We start from the raw sequence: 21,221 nt of genomic DNA, 5'->3' as shown, positions 1-21,221 counted from the left end.
GTTATATTCAAATTCCTCTCTGAGTAGCAGAACCTGGCGTTGCTCTTTCCTCTCCATCCAATTCCATCACCCAAGGGGGAAATTTTACATTCAGCCTTTGATGGCTGGGTCTTCGTCCTGTTCCTGATGTGTGTGTGTGTGTGTGTGTGTGTGTGTGTGTGTGTGTGTGTGTGAAGGGTGGAGGGGGCTCTTAGAACCACATCTTCTCATTGCCAGGGGTAGCATAAGGTTTCCACTCTGTACTCTTGGTCCACGGCGGGTAGCATCCAAGTGGGTCAGAAGGAGCTGCATGCAGGAAATAGAGCCCCTAGTCACAGGCAAGCCAGGACCCCCCAGCTCTGGCGTTTTCACTTCTGGCTTAAAGAGGAAAATTGTCCTCAGTGCTCGGCATAAAAGCCTCAACTGGGTACAAGATGGACAGAACAGAATTAATATAATTTATGCAACGTCATTGAGCTCCAGGTACTGCGCTAGGTCTTCCTGTACTTTATTACCTCATTTCATCATCGCAATGACCTACAAGCAGTTTTATTATCAGCTCCATTTCACAGAATAGGGAAAATAAAGCTCAGAGGAGTTAACTACAACTCCACATGGCAGAGAGTGGAGGCTTCAGACCCACTTCAGACCATCTGTTTCCACAGATACATGCTCTTTCCCTCAGCTTTGTGGTTGTCAGAATGTAACTGGCATCAGAATCACCTGGAATGCTTGTCATAGCACAGATTTTTGTCCCCACCCCTAGAGTTTCTGATTCAGTAGGTCTGGCATGGGGCATGAGAATGTTCATTACTCTCAACTTCCCCAGTGACGCTGCTGGTCTGGGGACCCCACTTTGAGAACCACTGCTCTATGCCGTGACGCTTGCCATGAGGTAATATCCTCAAGACAGCAAATGACAGCCCAAGACCTACCAGGAAGCAGCAAGAGGCTCTAGACTGCATACCTTATGACCTGGTGATGGCAGTAAGTGCATGGCAGGGTGGTGAGAGCAGCCAGGGGCAAACCCGCCCATCCGGTAAGGCTTGGCTGTCAGCTGGACCGCACGTTCTCTCTGTTAATGCTACCCTCCCCTCCCTGCCAGGTTCACCCTGTGGGGAGTGGACAACACAGGACGACGCTCCAGGCCAAGTGACGTGATCGTGAAGACCCCTTGCCCAGTGGTGGATGATGTCAAAGCCCAAGGTAAGAGACACCGAGGCCAGCAGAGTCTGCAGAGGGATGCACCAGGGACCTCCCCTCGCCATGGGGAAAGGGGGAGCAAGAGAGTCAAACAGAACAACCTGGAGTTCAGCAGGGAAGGGGGTGGAATTCAAGGCTCAGGACCGGAGCATCTCCTTTCCAGGAACTCCTCAACCTCTGCCTCTGGCGGAAATTTGCATTGCATCCCGTTATTCCACATAGTCTGTAAGTCAGAGAGCCAGTAGGAGATACTGGTGAAAACCCCAGACACACATGGCGATACACCAGGTGCTTAGGTACATGGTACCAGGTGCTTTAGTACCTGTGACCTCTGCCCTCAGGATGCTGATCAGATAACTTACTCTCTTCATATTTTTTGGTACATCTGAAAGATTATTTTGAATTACAGCATAGGAAGGCTACAGATTTAGAATTAATTGCTATATCACTCCCTCCCTACAAAAGATGTGTCAAAATCTTCATTCTATATTTTAGAGTTGTTATGGACCAGTTCTTTGGTAAAGAATTGTCCCTCTTCAGTGCACCAGAATAAGTCCCTGTCAATTAGGAAGAGTTTGTTTTCAGTCAACATCCATTACACGAATAGCACACTTCTCGCTGCTTCTTCTCCTCATGAAGCTGCCTGGAGGTCTTGATATCGTCACTTGCTCTAAGGCTTATTACATCCCCTCCACAACCAGAATTTAACTCTCTTGGGCACCACTTCTGTGGGGCTCTGGCACCAGTTAAAGTGATCTGATCAACTAGTAATTTCTATTAACAGTTGGACTGCTAATGGACCGATAGCATACGCACATTAACAGAGATGGTGACTGATGCTAGAAGTTTAGGTTGTGCAAGTTTCAATAAGAGAAATGCTGTTGCCAAGCTGGCATGTGGTACCCCTCAAATCACCTTAACTGTGGCTCCTGACTCCAGCTGTATGAAGTTGGCTATGAGTTGACACAATCCCACAATGTTCAAAGGGTGATGCAAAGTCACAGTGGGTAGAGAGACCTAGACCTTCTTTAATTAAAATCACTGATGCTGTAGCACTTTTCACCTTCTGAAAGGACTTTCATTTATTGCCTCATTTAACATGCATAGCATGTTAAAGGCACTGTTATTTTCAACACAGAAATCTGATCATATTAACACCTCTTCTTACAACTCTTTAATGGATTGCTATTCCTCTTGTGATGAAGATCAAAATATGTAACAGGCATATTAGGACTTAAATGGAGGGGCCCTTGCCCACTTCACCAACCTCTTCTTGCCCACACTCCCCATCAATCTCTGTATTTCCTGAAGCCTCACTGACTTTCTCAGTTCCTCCAACACACCATTTCCATTTCCAACACGGAGCCTTTGCACATGTTAGTCTCACTACCTCAAATAGTCTCCAGTTCCACCCCTTTCACGGATTAACTCCTCTCAGCCTGCAGATCTCAGAGCAAGTGTCCTTCCTCAGTACGGAAGGGGTCCAGGGCCACTGCTAGATGCCCTCATAGTACCATGTTTCTTTCCTCCAGAACATTTATCTCAGTTTGTTATTATAATGCCTTGTTCAATATCTATTTACCTCATTAGACAGTGAGTTCCATGAGAGCAGAGTTCTGGTCTCTGTTTGCCTATGATTCTGTCCCTAATACTTAGAAAGGAGCATGGTGACTGACTTGTTCCAGGAAACTTAGACTCTGGAGTCAGACCACCCAGGGTCAAATTTCTGCTCTACCATCTAATTACTTGACCTTGAGCAGGTTACTTCACCTTGTGCCTCAGTTTACTACTCTGTAAAATGGGGTGGGGGATAATGGTACCCTAGATAATAAGTTTCTAGTGAGAGTTAAATTAGTGAATTTATGTAAAGTGTTTTTTAAGTGCCTGTCCAGTAGTAAGTATTCAGTAAATATTAAGGAGTATACATTGTGGGATTGTGTCCCTCATGGTCAACCTGATATAACTGGAGTCAGGAGCCATGAACAAGATGATTTTCAGGCTACTAGCACATCAGCTTAGACACAATATTTCCTTTATTGAAACTTTCCCAACCTAAACTTCCAGCATCAGTCAATGTCTCTGTTAAGATCATTAACCACGCATAGAGTTTGTTCTCGAGTAGGAACTCAATAAATATTTATTTATTTATGTATTTATGTATTTATTTATTTTTATTGGAGGATAATTGCTTTACAATGTTGTGTTAGTTTCTGCTGTACAGCAAAGTGAATCAGCTATATGTATACATATATCCCCTCCCTCTTGGACCTCCCACCCCCCTAATCCCACCCATCTAGGTCATCACAGAGCACCAAGCTAAGCTTCCTGTGCTTTATAGCAGGTTCCCACTATCTATCTATTTTACGCATGGTAGTGTATGTATGTCAATCCTAATCTCCCAGTTTGTCCCACCCTCCCCTTACCCCCCATGTCCACATGTCCATTCTCTATGTCTGTGTCTCTATTCCTGCCCTGCAAATAGGTTCACCTGTACCATTTTTCTAGATTCCACATATATGCTTTACTATATGATATTTTTTTTTCTCTTTCTGACTTACTTCACTCTGTATGACAGACTAGGTCCATCTACATCTCTACAAATGACCCTACTTCATTCCTTTTTATGGCTAAGTAATAGTCCATTGTATATATATGTACCACATCTTCTTTATCTATTCATCTGTCGTTGGAAATTATGTTGTTTCCATGTCCTGGCTATTGTAAACAGTGCTGCAGTGAACATTGGGATACATGTGTCCTTTTGAATTATGGTTTTCTCAGGGTATATGCCCAGTAGTGTTATTGCTGGGTCATATGGTAGTTCTATTTTTAGTTTTTTAAGGAACCTCCATACTGTTTTCCATAGTGGCTGTATCAATTTACATTCCCATCAACAGTGTATGAGGGTTCCCTTTTCTCCACACCCTCTCCAGCATTTATTGTTTGTAGATTTTTTGATGATGGCCATTCTGACCTGTGTGAGGTGATACCTCATTATAGTTTTGATTTGCATTTCTTTAATAATTAGTGATGGTGAGCATCTTTTTATGTGCCTCTTGGCCATCTGTATGTCTTCTTTGGAGAGAGGTCTGTTTAGGTCTTCTGCGAATATTTTTATTGGGTTGTTTTTTTTATATTGAGCTCCATGAGCTGTTTGTATATTTTGGAGATTAATCCTTTGTCCATTGCTTCATTTGCAAATATTTTCTCTCACTCTGAGGGTTGTCTTTTTGTCTAGTTTATGGTTTCCTTTTACAATTTGCATGGAAACACAAAAGATCCCAGATAGACAAAGCAATCTTGAGAAAGAAAAACAGAGCTGGAGGAATCAGGCTCCCTGACTTCAAACTATACTACAAAGCTCAGTAATCAAGACAGTATGATACTGGCACAAAAACACAAATATAGATCAAAGGAACAGAATAGAAAGCCCAGAGATAAACCCACACACCTATGGTCACCTAATCTATGACAAAAGAGGCAAAAATATACAATGGAGAATAGGCAACCTCTTCAATAAGTGGTGCTGGGAAAACTGGACAGCTACATGTAAAAGAATGACATTAGAACACTACCTAACACCACACACAAGAATAAACTCAAAATGGATTAAAGACCTAAATGTAAGACCGGACCCGATAAAACTCTTAGAGGAAAACATAGGAAAAACACTCTGACATAAACCACAGCAAGATCTTTTTTGACCTGCCTTGTAGAGTAAAGAAAATAAAAACAAAAATAAACAAATGGGACCTAACTAAACTTAATAAATATTTACTGAATAAATAGAATATTGCCCCCATTTTATAGATGTAGACACTGAGATTCAGAGCAGAGTAAGTAAGCTGACCAGGGTCACAAAGCTAACATCTTACAGGGCCTGTGCTCAGACTCATTATTTGACATTAATCCTTATTTTGCTTGCAATGTTAAATTAGATTTTTAGAGGATTATTATGTAAAAGACTGAAAACCTTTCTTTGTCTCTCAATACTGATGAAGAAAAGACATATCAATACATTAAAAAATAGTGTTAAGTTATATAGAAATATAATTCTCCTTTTCAGGATTATTGGTGTCCACTGAGATGTTATAGTAGAATGGAGACCTTTAAGTATAAGACAAATGTGCTTCTCTCTGGAGTGAGTGTTGCCTGGCTTGTAGGGTATGGACTGAATGACTTTTGAAGGTCTCTGAAATCCCTTGATGATGAAAGCAGCATCTGGGGTTGAAAACACCTAGATGAGGTGGGACTGGGAAGGACCCAAGTTACACTTATTTCATCATCTGTTGATTTCTTACTCCAAGCCAGAGTAAGAACAGGTGATGAGAAGGTGTCCCAGCTATTTCCGCTTTGGAGAATTTGCTGGTGTCCTTGCCAGCAGTGGTAGGCACCTTGGACTTGTTTGCTGAATAGGCAGCAGGCTGGTTGGACATCAGTGGGGTGATTAGCACGTAGGAGAGATGCCACACAATGCCACCTGCAGGAATAGATGGATAGAAGCAACTCTGGTATAAAGAGTGGCCAACAAAGAATAATCTGCCTGGGAGAGACCACTATACTATTTCTCTATGAGGCTTCTTTGTGTTAATTCTAGTCCCCAAAGCATATCAAGATGTGCTTCTGACCATTTGTGCTCCCTGAAAAAGAAGACTTTCTGAAATCCCAGCAGACCAGCTGGGAGCACGAGAAGCAATTTAACGCTGAGAGAATGAAATAACATTCCCAGGTCCCGTTATCCTTCAGCCAGAAAGGAGTCCTGTACCGGGCAGATGTGGAGATTAATGAGTTAGACTAATTGAGGACATCCTTGCAAATTAATACAGGCCTGGCCGTTATACCAAAAAACATATGCTTTGCCTCCTTCAAACCCACATGGAGATCATAAATATAGCTCACTTGGGTTGAGTTTACAACTAGTGACAAATGGGAATTACCTTTTAATTGACCCAGAGCATGACCTCAGCTCCTAATTATCTAGCAGGAAGCCAGACCCTATTTTTTTTTTAATCTTATTTTATTTATTTTTTTATACAACAGGTTCTTATTAGTCATCAATTTTATACACATCAGTGTGTACATGTCAGTCCAGACCCTATTTCTTGTACGATCATTTTCCTAAACTAGATACTTTCTATGAAGAATTTTACTGCCACATGACAGTAAAGTCACTGAGCAAGGAAGTTTCTACCCATGTTTTACTGAAAACACCCTTTTCCCAGCAGGAAAGGCTAGAGTCAGTAATAAGGTCAACCTAGTCTCTAGGGTGAGGCATGACCTTCAAGGGTTCTTCATGTGGCTTCAGTAAGTGAAAGCTAGTTCTCATCCACCTTTCCTCCAACATCCATCCTCCTTTCCTGATGCCAAACATAAATCCTATCCATTTCTTCATTTGCTTCTTCCACAGTCATTTATTAATTAATACCACAGCCTGGTGTTAGATGCTGAAGAAACAAAAAGAACTAGGCTCAGAATCTATTTTCAAGAACTTTATAATCAGATTTCATGAATTTATCAAATCAGACAACTTATTTTAAGCCCTTACTAAATACCTGGTCTAGGCATTGGGGGCAAAATTCCCTGCCTCATGGAGATTATATTTAAGCAGGGGTGACAAAGCAAAAAAGTAGCAAAATAAATAATATTTCAGATAGTGGCATACGTTACGGAGACATATAAGCAGGGAAATGGTTTAGGAAGTGCAAGGGATAGAATTTCAACTAGAGTGGGCTGGGAAGAAGAAGGAGGAAAACACACAGATATCTGGAGGTGGTTCATTCCAGTAGAGGAGCTGCAGTGCAGACATCCTTGGTGTGTTTGAAGAAGAGGAAGGAGGCTCCTCTGGTGAGACAGATGATGAGAAGGAAAGGAGCAGGAGAGGAGCTCTGAGAGGGTGTGGGGCAGATCCTGTAGTGCTTGGTCCTCAGAGTAGGCAATGGGATTCTGCTAGGGACTGGGATGGGAAGCCCTGGAAAACTTTGGGCAGAAGAATGACATAATCAGACTTAACGTTACAGGATCGTTCTGTCTGCTTTGAGCATGGACCCCAAATATTGGGTCCAAGGTGGAAGCGGGAAGACCGATTAGAAGCCTATGGCAATACAGAGGAAAGATGACATTGTTTTAAACTAGAATGATCAGGATATAGGTGATGAGAAGTGGTCCAATTCTAAATTATTTTGATGGTAGAACCAAAAGGATTTGCTAAATGGACTGGATGTGGAGCATGAGAGAAAGAAGAGTTATTCCAGCGTTATCCTATATTGTGAAAAGTCATGTATAGAGGTGTGTCCAAAGTGCTCAGGGAATGCAAGCAAGACCACCTAGTTCAACTGCTTGTGACTTTTCCCTGGCAGACCCTGGCAGCCTATGTGAAGGTAAAGGAAAGGCAGAAGATGGAGCAAGCTAGTTGAGGACACTAGCAATGGGCCGCGTAGATCAGGTTAGGTAGACAAGGATGTAAATACAGGACTGATGCCTGGACTGAGCGAAGATGTGAAAGGACTTGGGGTTTCTGTCATTGAAGAACAGATTTGGTAGCAATAAGAAGTATAGGAACCATGAAAAGAGGTTGTGTTCACAGTACATATGTGATATTTGGATTTATTATTTCAGAGATGGAGAAGTTCTCAGCCCAGTGATTGGCTTTGATGATGGGGGAGTCTCTAGACTTAAGCAGGCCTTTCATTTTGGCAGTGAAGTCACCCAAAATGGTGATAAGAAATGAGGTGGAGAAGATAACCAGATGCTAGATTCTGCCATGTCTGGAGAAGCATAGTTAGGAAGTGAGTGGTGGGAAATAGAAAGAGACAGGTAAGTTTTTAAAGTGGAGGGACTTTTACATATATTGAGAGAAACAATTGTTTTCGGGGAGATGGCTCTTTTCTGGGGTATGAGAAGGATCCCTCAATACTGGAGAAGGTGTCATGCAGGTTTCAGCCAACACAGGGATATGGAGGGAAGGAAGAGTGTGTGCCAAGGTCAAGGGTGAAGGGAGAGTTGGTTGCCATGTAACAGTGTTGGTCCCAGAGGAAGTAAGAAAGTTTTGAGAGAATGAGTGAGTACAGAACAGTGGTGCTCAAAGTGTGGTCCAGACCAGCAGCATCAGCGTCACCTTGGAACTTGTTAGATATGCAAATATTCAGGTTCCAACTGAGACCTACTGGATCAGGAGCTCCAGTGGGAACCAGAAATCTGTGCTTTCACAAGCCTTCAAGGTTGTGAATCGAGTTTAATTCTCAAGTTTGAGAATCACTGTTGTGAAGGAAGCACAGAGCAGCATGGGGAGAGAAGAGTAGGGGAGAGGACAGAGAGACTTGGAGGATGGGGGAAAGGGGCTTTGCAATTTGGACAGTGCTTAGAATGACAAAAATGTAAAGCCAGTTGGGATTCATTGTCCTCAAGTTTTCATGCGGAATTCTATGGTCAGTTACTTCAGTGTGGGGACAGACTGGGGTTTCAGGTAGCTCCCCCCGAAATAATGCAAATGATAACTTAGGGCCTCCATTCAGGAGACTTTTGTTACAGCAGCCAAGGAAGCCACTGGCAGAAGGTATAGGTGCTTGCCAGGATTCTTATTTCATAGGAAAAAGAGCAACCACTGCTGGGGGATAAGAAATCTCCCTTCTGCCCCTGGAGTCACTCCTCTCATTTAAATAAGACTATTTCCCCACTCTTGGACTCTTGTGTTTCAGTCTCTCTCTGTCTCATGGCATTGGGAAAAGCATGATCTAGTAGAGAACCAGTAACAGTAATTTAAAAAAATAATATCTGCTATTGCCCAACTCTCCCCCTCACTCACTTCCAAACACCATGGTTTATTGCTGCTTTCAGATCTGCTGCCCACCATAGCTGAGGGGACTCCGTGCTGGCATTTCCTCTCCCTTCTATGCTATGCCCCAGATATCCTCACAGATCATTCTCTCCCCTCCTCCAAGCCATGGCTTGAATGTCATCTTTTCAGTGATACCCCTCTATTTAAAATTGCAATGCCCCATCCAGCACTCCCAATCTTCCTTCTCCTGTTTTACTTTTTCCCACTTTCTAACACACTGTATTTTACTTATTTATTATGTTTATTGCTTAACTGAATGTGTCCTACCACCAGACTGTAAGTGTTATAGGATGAGGACTTTTGTCAAAGTTTCTCCCTGGTGTAGCCAAGTACCTAGAAAAATGTCAAGCACGTGGTAAGCACTCAGTAAAAATATTTATGGAATAAATTAATGAATAAAAGTGTACTTGCTTTGTCCAGACACCGTGCTAAAGAAATGCTTTACATTCGATAACACTCTTAGCCTCACAATAATCTTGGAGGATATGTGTTATTAACCATCACTAAGCAGACAAGGAAACTAAAACCCAGAGAGGTTAAGTAACATGTCCAAGGCCACACAGCTAGAGTAGTGGAGCCCAACTCCATTTGATGTCATGGTGCCTATTCTTAACCATACCTTTGGGTCTGAAGCCTTCAGTCCCAGCCCTGTTCATTTATTCTGATGCCCGAGAGATCTTGGCTCCCTTCTCTTTTTTTTTTTTGTGATGGAGCTGTGTATGTAAACACCCTGCCATCTCTTCACCTGCATTTTAAATATTCTTGAACACCATGCATGTCAAAGAGAGGGAAGACAGATACCTATTTTGGAAAACTCGAGACTTCTGTGAAGCTGAAAGCTGGGTTAAATGATAACCAAAAATATCTTATAGTCTTTAACTTTCTTTGAGTTAGTGAATTCTTGAGGTGCTATGAAGGCTAATGAAATAATATCCATAAATTCCCTCAGTGGAGCTAGGAGGGGCCAGAAATACTCAGTCTCTAGGAGCCTAGCGTGTAGATCTTTCTGAATATAATATCCCATTTACTGATGAAGGCTTTTAAGCACACCCTGGCGTTAGATTATCTTGGTTTTAGGAGATTTATGGTAGAAACTGGGACTATCCCACCTGGTCTCAGTCACAAATGCTTCTGCTAATGGGAAGCATTAGCCTACTTTAGCTGGATATTACTATTGTGTTAGGAGAATAGTAAATATGCCAGAGAACACCTTCTCAGTCATCACTGTTGCTCAGCAGACTGTCACAACCAGGTCCTTAGGCCTGGGATGCTATATGTCCCATCACCGGAAATAAGAACAGACTGACAGCAGTAAAAGGATGGGAGAAGGAACCCCGAACCTCCCTGTCTGGGCTCTGGTCTGTTCACCTGCGTTTCTTCACTGCTGGTCATTCTTCTCTAAGTACGTACTCCCTGCCTCCCAGTGAACAAGCACAGCTCTTAGAATAGTCCTTCTGCTTCTTTCCATTTCTACTCCAGAAATGACAGACTCCCTGCATATCTACTAGGACTCTCTCTTGGAATTTATGGGCCAGCCAGGGCAATGTCCTCTACCAGAAATAGTCACCCCAGAAAGCATCCCCCAAGACCCTGCCTCCTGTATCTTAAATTGGTTAAACACTACCATCCCCTGAGCATAGGTGCAAAAGAGCAATGGAAGATAAATAGAGTTTTAAAGCTTGACTCCAGCCCACACTGGCTATATGACCTTGGGCAGGTAACCTGGCCTCATTTGTAGCACAAAGACATTCATATTCATTGTGCAGTCGTGGTATGAGGATTAGAATTCACACATGTAAAGTTCTTGGCAATCAATAGGCTGTTAATACATAAATACCAGAGCTCTTTATATTCTATATAATTTTTATTTATATTCTTTATATTCTGTATAATAAATACCAGAGATCTTTATAGTCTAAATCACTGTCTACTTTATCTCTTGATCTTATTTTAACAACCTGAGGATTTTAAAGTCCTGAAAACCTGAATGGATTTCTCAGCTGAAATTATTTTTATTGCAGCTTAAAGATGCTGGTTACAAGGGTTTAATTGCTAAAGGGTTGGTACAACCCAGGTCTGGAGATATATCACCAGAAACCCTCCACCAAAGTGGATTCAAATGACTGCCAAGGTCATAAATTTCATTCAATTAGCTAACTTTTTTTTATCTATTATTTCGTCTGGCCTTGTTCTTGCCACTCAGGACACTGAGGAAGTAAGGTCTGGCTCCTGTTTTCATAGGCAATGGGCAAGATAGACAAAAAGGGAAATTATTGCAATGCTTGGGCAGAGTAGAGGTAGAAATTTTATTCATTCCAACCCAGGAAACTCTTAAAATGATGACTCAGTCATCACCAGCAGCCTTGAATTCACTTGGAGTGGTGACAAGGGATCAGGGCCTTTAGGCTAACAGGGGGTCAAGTGGGCAAAATCTGGCTTAGAAGCCTGTAGACTTAGTCTCTTCATCCCCAGATTTAACACTGGATCTGAGACAAAGCTCTCCAGATCTCAGTTCCCAGCTGTTTAGGAAGAAAATGTCAACAAATCTCCTTTCTGACAGGTTTAATGAGAAAATATTTAATGATAAAGTGCTTTGAGCTCCACAGGAAAAAAATGCCAAGGCTACACAAATTCATTGCCACTTTGCCACATCACCAGGTTCAATCTTAACAATGTATACCTTGGAGGCAGAAATATAAGAGGTATAAATTAAGCCAAAAGATCACTTGTTTGGAACTGCAGAATGCACTGGATTCAACGTACATGTCAGCACAGATCTGCAAGCTTGCCTTCCTACCTGTCTGGGTGGCCCTAGCAAAAAGACCTGCATTCCTGCAGTCACGGGGCCAGGTTGCTTTTGGCACTGTGGCTACTCCAGGTTCTTCACGTTGCTGGAGGCGTGACCTGACAGTTCCTGACTTCATCCCTGAGCCGAAGGCTGCTCCCCGCTGCCCAGGGCTCCCCCATTGCTTTTGCAGGACCCACTTTGTACCCAGGCATGCAGCCTAGAGGTGCAGGGGAGTTAATGCCTCATGGGGGCAAATGTGAAAAGTCCCCATGGACCAATCCTGAATGGGAGCTGGATATAAAGTCTCCTTCTATTCTCCCCCAGATGGGCCAGTGAGGATCCAATAGCTTCATACATCCTCTCCTGCAAAACATGGCCATCAGCTCCTTAGAGCAATTTCTTATCTTCACTCTGCCTCCTTTCCTGCCTCATTTCTCTCTATCCTCCCTTCTGCTTCTCTGGGATTGCATTTGCCAATAAAGTTTCAATCTATGAGCTCTTGCCTCAGGCTCTGTATTATTAGGAAACATGGGTGAAGACAAAGAATATTATCACTGAAATTGACCTTAGAGAGATTCTATTTGAAGCCTTTCATTTTATAGCAGAGAAAACTGAAACCTGACAGGGCAGTAGGTTCAGTATTCTTTGAGTAATATCACACACACACACACACACACACACACACACACACACACATGCATGTATATATACACACACATATACATGCATATACACACCTATGTGCCTGTATTTATAATCATTTATGTATATGTGTATATATATATATATGTATATGTGTGTGTGTATATATATATATATATATATATGTATGTATGTATAAAATCTTATTTATTGGCCTCTTCTCCCATCCTCAGAAATAGCAGACAAGATCTACAATCTCTTCAATGGCTATACCAGTGGGAAGGAGCAGCAGACCGCCTACAACACCCTTCTGGATCTGGGTTCCCCCACCCTCCATCGAGTCCTCTACCACTATAACCAGCATTATGAGAGTTTTGGAGAATTCACCTGGCGGTGTGAGGATGAATTAGGCCCCAGGTAATCAATACGCTTTATTATCTCTTTTAAAGAACCTCAGCTTTTTGAAATTTTGTACCTCTTCCACTATAATACTGCATTCATGAATTTGCAGATATCCTGGGTGAGCTTAGCTGCTGTAAGTCCTGTGCTTTTAGACAGCTCAGTTCATACTGATTAGTTATGGATAAGCTGTATTTACGCTGTATTTAAGTCAAGCCATGAATGCATTTCCTGAACTCTGAAAAAAACCTTTGCCCTTGAGCTGTTTTACCCCCTCTTTATCATGCTGACACAGCATTCCAAAGGCTAAACTGTAGGAGCCAAAAGCTTAGTCTTTTGAAAGAAAATTAGGAATATTATTGAAGAGGTTATCCCAAAATATTTACTGCATATGAACTTTACATATGTTATATGCACTATACAGACGTATTTCGAGCTAAGTTCTACATTCTCTTGAAAAGCAGAATGGGGGTAGCCAATGACCCATCTTGACATCTAACTTGGCCAAAGTTAGGATAATGCAGTGTTTGCCAACTTGCCCTGGCCCCGAGGCTACAACTTCCTAATACTCAGTACCCCTGCTTTTAGGTTATATAACCCAGATAGAGTTCTTGGAAAGAGAGGAATGGGAAGAATGCGTAGAGATAACACCTTTCGTTTGTTCCATTCAACATGGCTGTGTATTGCTGCTCTGAGAAGAGAAGATTTCTCTGGAAATACTAAGATTTTCAGATAAACACAGTGAAGAGGCTTTTCACATGGAATGTCCCCAAACTTATATGTCCCCAAACTATTTAGGTGTTCATAAAGAAAAAAAAAATAGGGGAAGGAAGGGAGGGAGGGAGGGAGGGGAGGAAGGAAAGAAAGAAGAGAAAGAAAGAGAGGAAGAAAATAAATGAAGAAAATCAATACAGTAGGATCCTCTGGCACTCAGAATTCTTGCTCTCCTGCCAAAAGGGATCAATAAAAGTATCACCCAAAAGTCATCCCATTTGTCTGACATCTGATCAATCGAAAAGGAGACTTAAGTCTCAGGATGCCTCTTATGACCTGAATTTATAAACTTTCCTAGAAGACCATTGTACAGGACATCCCCCGCCCTGCTGCCTATTTTCTTACTTTTGAGGAAAGGAGAAAATTTAGGATTACCTTCCTAAAATAAAATGATTTTATGTGTAAGGTCAGGAAGAAGCTTTCTGCATTCCATAAATTATTTCCCAAAGTTTATAAAGGTTGGTTATTCTTGGGCAAACAGATGCCATGGCTGTGGACAGGACACAGAGGGAAATATATAAGGGGCCTTTAATTTGTTCTGTCTCAATTTTGGTAAAATGCAAACCCTGGGTTAGAAGGTAGATATCTATTAAGAAATAGCCTCCCTGCTCCATACCTTACCATTACTCCTGCCCTTATTATTACTCATACCTAATACCATCCCCTCTCTCCAGCTCTCTCCCCAATTCCCTTCATGCTCCCTCCTCCCCCTTCCCTTCCTTTCTCCCTTCCTCCCTCCTTCTGACATTTATTGAGTACATATATGCAGTTCTTTGTCAGGGAGCATAAATGTCACAATTTGAATAGCACTAACATTGCATACATCATCTTGATTTCCAAGGGAATTTGGACTGCTTTTAAAATTTTTCTCTTGTAACTCAAGAGTCAGAAGGAAAATTGGTTAATGAAGAAAGTGAGCAGGGGAAAAAAAATGTGGATCTTGTTGTAAAGTAAGGCCTGCTGCTGACTTGACACTGTCTTCTCAAAAAGAGAAGGCTCTCAAGAGTCTTCCCAGGAGACTCTTTCATGTGTAATACTGGTTTTTTTAAGGCTATATATTAGGGGGAAAAATTGTAGTTTCATTAGCTTGTGGAAAATCAAGTTTTGCTTTTCAGTATCATGGATCTGGGGTAGAACCATAGGAAACAAGAAATCTCCTGCCTTGAGATACTTCAACCCACTTTGGAGTTAGTTGTGAGAATAAATAGAAAAGGGTCAGAGGGTACATATGCCCTGCAAGCAAGCAGAAAGTATTCCCTTGCTTCAGTTAAATCCAATTCCATTAAAATTCATGGAAGCCTCCATGAGAGTTGAAATACTTTGAGGACATTGGTCGCATTGCTCTTAAGAAAGAAGAAGGCTCTGAGATGGTCAAGGACATACCCAAATTAATTATTATCTTTTTTAAAAAGTGAGCAATGAAAATAGCCACAAAAAACTCCATGGGCTAATTAAATCCATTTGTTTGAAAGGATGGCTAGGATGTGTTCCTTTATCCATTTCTTCAAGATGAGGCAGATACTGCCCATTACTCTTTCTTCTCTCCCCCTTTGTCCACATCCCAAGAATGTGTCAAGAGCTAATGACATGCAGCAGGATAGATTAAGAGGAAGGCCACCAAAGTCCCTGTTGATGACGACTTTTGGAAAGCCTGCTTGGCCAAACGGCAGAGGCTGATGGGCAGAGGAGAGGCAATCTGCATAAGATGTGACTTAGTCGGCAGAGTGTTTGTTTGATTTTCTCTGACCCACCATTGCAGTGGGAGAAAACTTGACTGGCCTCCAATGACCTCACACTCTCTTGGTCCCTTGACTTTGCTGCCACAGCTCAACACCTTGCTTCCAACGTCCGTCATCCCCGCCCGTCTCTCGCTTGCCCTCCTAGGAATGCGGTGAGCTCACCCCTTGCGATGCTTGTAGCCAGGACGGAAGAAGAGGCATGAAATGAACGTGCTTCTTGTTCTTGAGAGCTCATTCTCAACTTGGTGAAGAAACTTCCAGTTTCTGGAAAGAATTGTTGATTGAATTAGAAAAGAGATGCTTCCTCACATGTGAAGTTAGCCTAGCAGTTGATAAATACTGCAAGGGGTCCTGTTCATTGAACTTTCCAGAACAGATTTTAGAGCCTCACCATGGGCTTGTTGGAATAAGAGACTATTCTTTCATGGGTCTCTGGTCACCCATGGTTTTTTGAAGAAGGGAAAGAACACAGCTAAATGAGGGGATCCCCGTTCCTCCACTTATCCTAAGTGTTAAGAGTCAAAGCCAGTGCGGGCTGAGAACTGGCTATCAGGCAGTCCCATCTCTAACACCAGAAGTAGATGCCAAGAAGAAGCCGTACACCGGTGAGCTAGATCCTGGCGATAGCCCGCTTCCCCAAGCTATGCGCAGGGGGTCTCACACTCTATCCTTGGCCCAGTGGGATCACTCCTTTCCAGCGTGTGTGAACTTGGGGAGACCTTGCCCTCCTCCTCCCATTCTCTCAGGGATCTGCAACAGCTCAGGTGCCCTCCCATCACCTCCTCTTCTTCCCACTCTTTGGATGGGGGTCTCAGGGGTCTCAATGGCACTGGCCTCCTGACTTTCCGAGGGAGATTGCAGAACAGAGCAGGAGCTCACCTGGGGGTTAATTAGGTGATGCGTGCCACTGAGAGTCTGCATTTTCCCAAAGAATGACCCTATGTCCATGTGCACTGAGGGCATTATTGTTCGTGCCCTTATTACACTATAATTACCTTCATACAGGCATAATTAGTTACACATGATATCCCCCAAAGTGCAATATATTGGCTGCTTCTACTCAGTTCAGAAATACCCTTGAAAAGGGAAATACCCAGTCAAACACATTATTTGTCATTTAATGGTGATAAATTACTGGCTTTAAAGTAAATTGATCTGATTTGTCAGCTCTATGATTTTAAAAGAGCATAAATTCCCACTAAAGTATGTCATTTTTCTCTTCTTTATTTGTCCTTATTGCATTTTGTTTCTTTGTTTCCATTTCGGTGCCCTACTTTGCTCGTCCATCTTTATTAATTAATTATTTCATTCATTCATTCATTCATTCTTCCATTCATTCATTCATTTTCTTGCCAAGTATTTATGGAGGTTCCCCCCCTCTTCTAAGTGCCAGCCATGGCACAGTAAGCAAAATAAACGGGGCTCTTCCCTCTTGAAGTTTAAAGTCTCACACTGTTTACCTTTCCTGCCTTCTCTTCTTTCTAACCTGAGCATACGCCATGCTTGATCCGTAGGAAAGCTGGCCTCATCCTTTCTCAGCTTGGGGATCTCAGCAGCTGGTGCAATGGACTCCTTCAGGAACCCAGGATAAGCTTGCGACGCAGCCCCCTCAAGTACCTGGGCTGCCGCTACAGCGAGATCAAGCCCTACGGACTTGACTGGTCAGAGCTCAGCCGGGACCTTAGGAAGACGTGTGAGGAGCAGACCCTGAGCATCCCTTACAACGATTATGGGGCCAGCAAGGACATCTAGCGCCGTGACGCCAGAGAGCAGCTGCCAAAAGGAAGCAGGAGAAAAGGAGGGGAAACGTCTGGGTTGGTGTGTGGATTTTGAATATCTTTAAGGGAACGTTCAAACCTCCACAGGCAACATCTAAACCAGGGAGAAGGTGATCCTTGCTTCCTGCAGAACTTCTCGGGTATCATGTTCTCCATCTGTGTGGTCAGTAAGCCTGCTAGCCAGGGCTTCCTAAATTTCTTCTTAGGGAATTACTTTGGGGCTTGTTTTGCGGTTAATTTGTTTTGTTCATTTTTTTGTCCAAGAGGTTCATCAAAATGCTCGGGTTCTGCCATGCTTCTCATGAAAGGGCCATCAGGTTGGCGCACCCTGTGCTCACTGAGTTCCTATGCCCCTTGCACCTGGGGACAGAGATGAAGCCAGAAAGTTGTAGAGTGGCCTCAGACCCCAGCCTCAGATGTCCTAGGGAAGCTCTCACACTAAGAGCCTAAGCTCTGCTCACAGACAACAACAGCAAGAAAACTGGGAAGGTGGCCCCTGTGTAGGTCTCATGGTTTCCCCCCCTTCCCCAGCCTTCCGACTGCTATCTTCATGCTGCAAAGGTGAACTTAGCCTCCATTATGGGCCCCCGTCGGCCTCCTGGATTTTTAGGTCCTCCCCCATTTTAAGGGAATTAAATCTCCCTCTGGAAGAACTCTGCCCTCTCCTCTGAACAATATATCTTTAAGAGGCAATAACATGCTACCTGTCTAACGCACCTGCAGAGCAGTCCACCTGGGAGTCTGGTTAGCAGTCCATGTTCTAGAAAAAAAAAATGTAGTTTCTTCTTTTAAAAAAACTCCTGTACCTCCAGGGTGAACTTCTGCAGACCAGTAGTGCACATGGCATGCCCGGATCCTCTGTGGTGTCCGCGCCGCTTACCTTGCACAGATCCGTCCTGGCTGATGTCCGCTCTGGTCAGGACGGGTCAAGACCTCCATGTCAGTGTTTTAGTGAACTCAAGTTATTACCCATCACAAAACACTTCCGTCCTTCGCCAAATTTACTTAGTTATGTTGCTAGTTTTGCAAATCATTTTTCTAGATGAGGAGTCCACCATTTTCACCCCCCATCTAGTTGCCAGGAGCAGCAGAGGTTCTGTGTAGGTGAGCTCCGCTGACCACAGGTAAGGGCCAGGCCACTGCTTCTGCCCGCTCCCCGAGCACTGGCACCGGCACAAGTGGGGGCCTGGCCAACGGGAAGTCCAGCCTCTCAGAAAGAGCTCTGCAGGGCCCTGTGGACCAGCAATGGCCTTAATTGTCCTCACACACCTCAGAGGCCTGAACACGCACCTTCAGCCACCCTGCCTTTGACCAGGGCTCCTCATTTGGAAACACAAGAGAAAGGTCAGGAAGGAGATGCAGAATCTATAAGGCCTGTCACTGAGCCCTATTGAATTTTTTCTAAATGGTTAGAATGACAGAGCTTGTTTGTTGAGTGCTTACTGTGTGCCAGACGCTGCTCTAAGCACTTTACATATCGCTGAATTCTAACAACAGCTCGTTTCTTACCTACGTGAACCACCATTTGAATTCAGGCTGTCGGACTCCAGAGCACAGGATTTTAACCCCTCGCCCTCCTCAGCTCTGCTTTCCTTACTGCCCGGGGCGTGCAGCTCTCCCTGGCCCCTGCCTCCGTGGCACAGATAGGCCTGCAGTGCGTTGCAGTGGGAGGAGGGCACAGTGCATCCTAACCCTGCAGCCGGGGTGCCCTTTGGGACCACGGATCTGCAGCACAAGCCTTCTCCCCACCAGTGCCTGGGAGTGCCTATGGCAGGGCTGCAAGCACAGGTGACCTCACGCCCCTCTCTGCATCTTTCTGCAGAAAGATGGAAAGACAGTATATCGACTCTGGAATGCACCCCCCCCTCAGTTCCAGAGCAAAGGCTGGCAGAAAACTCTGAGACCCGCCTGGGGTCAATGCCGGGTGGTGGGTGAAATACCTCAGAAGCCAGTGTCTCGCCTTGACCGGAGAGGAAGGGGTACAGGAGGCAGCAGCGGGACCCCAGCCAATGGGGCGGGGCCTTGGTGAGAGCTGGTTTTGCTGCTGCTACTCCTTTATTTAAGTCTGCACAGAAAGCTGGGTCCGCACAGCAGAGGACCAGGACCTTGGGCCAGAGCGGGGGGCTGGGGAGTGGCATCAGGGACACCGTTCCTTGTCCCTCCTTCTGTGTTATTAAAATAAAGCACGCTCACGCTTTCCCTCCCTCCTCCTGTCTCCCCCCAGGCCCCTCCTCATCTTTGTCTGCTTCTCCTGCCTGATACCCTTCCTCATCAGCGCCGTCCTTCTCCCTCCGGGACCCTCTCCCTCCTTCAGTGTCCCCTGTGCCCTCCACACATACACACAGTATGTGCACACACGCACACACAACACGCACTCTACACAGTATATACACACACTACCCACACTGTACACACTCGACAGTATATACACATATTACACACACCAGACGCATGCACACACTACACACGCAACACACACACTACATGTGCACACGCTACACACACGCTCTACAAACTCTACACAGTGTGTACACATACTACACACACACAACACACACTCTACACACAGTATATACACTGTACATATGTACACACTACACACACACAGTATAGACTATACACATTATTTACACACTACACAAATATGAACTATAGGCACACACACTCTACACATACAGACTGTATGCACACACCCTATACATATACTATACACACTACACATAGGCACACACACTACACACACACACTACATACTACACGCAGCCACAGATGTACACATTACACATACACACACTCTACACCCACAGTGTATACACACACACTACATACACACTGTACACACACAACACACACACTATACACACTACCCAGAATATACACACACACTACAGACACACACTATATATACACAGTCTACACACACTACTCACACACACTACAGACACACACATTACATACACAAACTACACACACACACTCGATACACACACATGCACACTGTACACACAACCTGTATACCTGGGTCTCACCTACTTTCAAGTTAAAAATAAGGCCAGTATGAATGGAGCAGGAGAGAGTGCTCGGGCCCACTGAGGGTTTCCCTCGAGGATTTTGCCCAAGGAAGGCAAGCTCGCTCACACCCTGACGACACTGCCCACAGTTTGACTGGAGGAACCCATTCTGACTAGAAGGGTGATGGACGGGGCCACTATTAAACCTCAACTTTCCAAGCTGCCAAACAGGTCTTAAGGGAGTTGCTTATACCCACCAACACTCTGCCAGCCCCGGGATCCCACGAGGCCACTGGTGTTTCCTCCTGAATGGACGTGGCCCACTGTAATAGCACTAGACCTTTAACAGAGTGCGCAGTCGTTTTCCGTGGAGTTTGGTCCGTTCATTACTTTCAGTTAATCGCACTTCTTGATATTCGAAAATGTTCTATTAAAAACCTGAGTGTGAAAAAAACCCACTTTACTACTATAGAAGGAAGGGAGAGTATAGTGTGACCAACTTGAGGTATAGCAGTATTGTTTAAAAGAGAATCATTGTACGATTATACAAATGGAATAATCAACTAAATAATAAACAAAGCTGTCAGTAAGTGTCGGGTGTGTCTTATGTAGAAAAAAAGTTAAATCCTTCACAGCAAATTATAAGCTTATTGTTAGGTACTAGCTATTCTCATCTTCTTTCTACCATCTCCAAATAATTAGCCAGTGAAATGTATTTATTGCACATCTGCTGCATTTCAGACACTGTGCCTGGTGCGGGAGATACACTGGGTGGTAGGACAAGCTTGTTCTCCGTCACCGAGAATGGCATTTTATAGGGAAAGTTAGACATTGAACCCATCGTTAAAAGGGTGACAAGAACTATGACAGAGACATACAGGACTCTATGGGAGTTGCTGAAATTTATACGTTGGGCATCTAAGAATAATGTTGCAAAAGGCCCTGCCTGACACATTCTTATCTTGCATTCTGTAGAGGCATTTGGGAGAGGCTGGCTATTATGAAGTGTAGCTCAGAACCCTCAGTCTTTTTTGCCCCCTCTCTACAATGTAACTTTAAATAGATGTTATCTGT

General features: G+C 43.8%; 1 protein-coding gene across 2 annotated transcripts in view; it reads left to right on the top strand.

Moving 5' to 3' along the window:
* ASTN1 (astrotactin 1) overlaps nt 1-19,533 on the top strand; it is a 323,652-nt gene extending 304,119 nt beyond the window's left edge. For both annotated transcript variants that reach the window (XM_036835140.1, XM_036835133.1), the window contains 3 exons: nt 1,085-1,185; nt 12,680-12,863; nt 16,873-19,533. In XM_036835140.1, coding sequence (XP_036691035.1) covers nt 1,085-1,185; nt 12,680-12,863; nt 16,873-17,110 — 523 coding nt within the window. In that variant the 3' untranslated portion in view covers nt 17,111-19,533. The remainder of the gene's footprint in view (nt 1-1,084; nt 1,186-12,679; nt 12,864-16,872) is intronic.
* The last annotated feature ends 1,688 nt before the right edge of the window (nt 19,534-21,221 follow it).

Source organism: Balaenoptera musculus, chromosome 1, assembly GCF_009873245.2.
Source record: "Balaenoptera musculus isolate JJ_BM4_2016_0621 chromosome 1, mBalMus1.pri.v3, whole genome shotgun sequence".
NCBI classification, from domain to species: Eukaryota; Metazoa; Chordata; class Mammalia; order Artiodactyla; family Balaenopteridae; genus Balaenoptera; species Balaenoptera musculus.
This window is presented reverse-complemented; position numbering and strand designations above follow the sequence as displayed.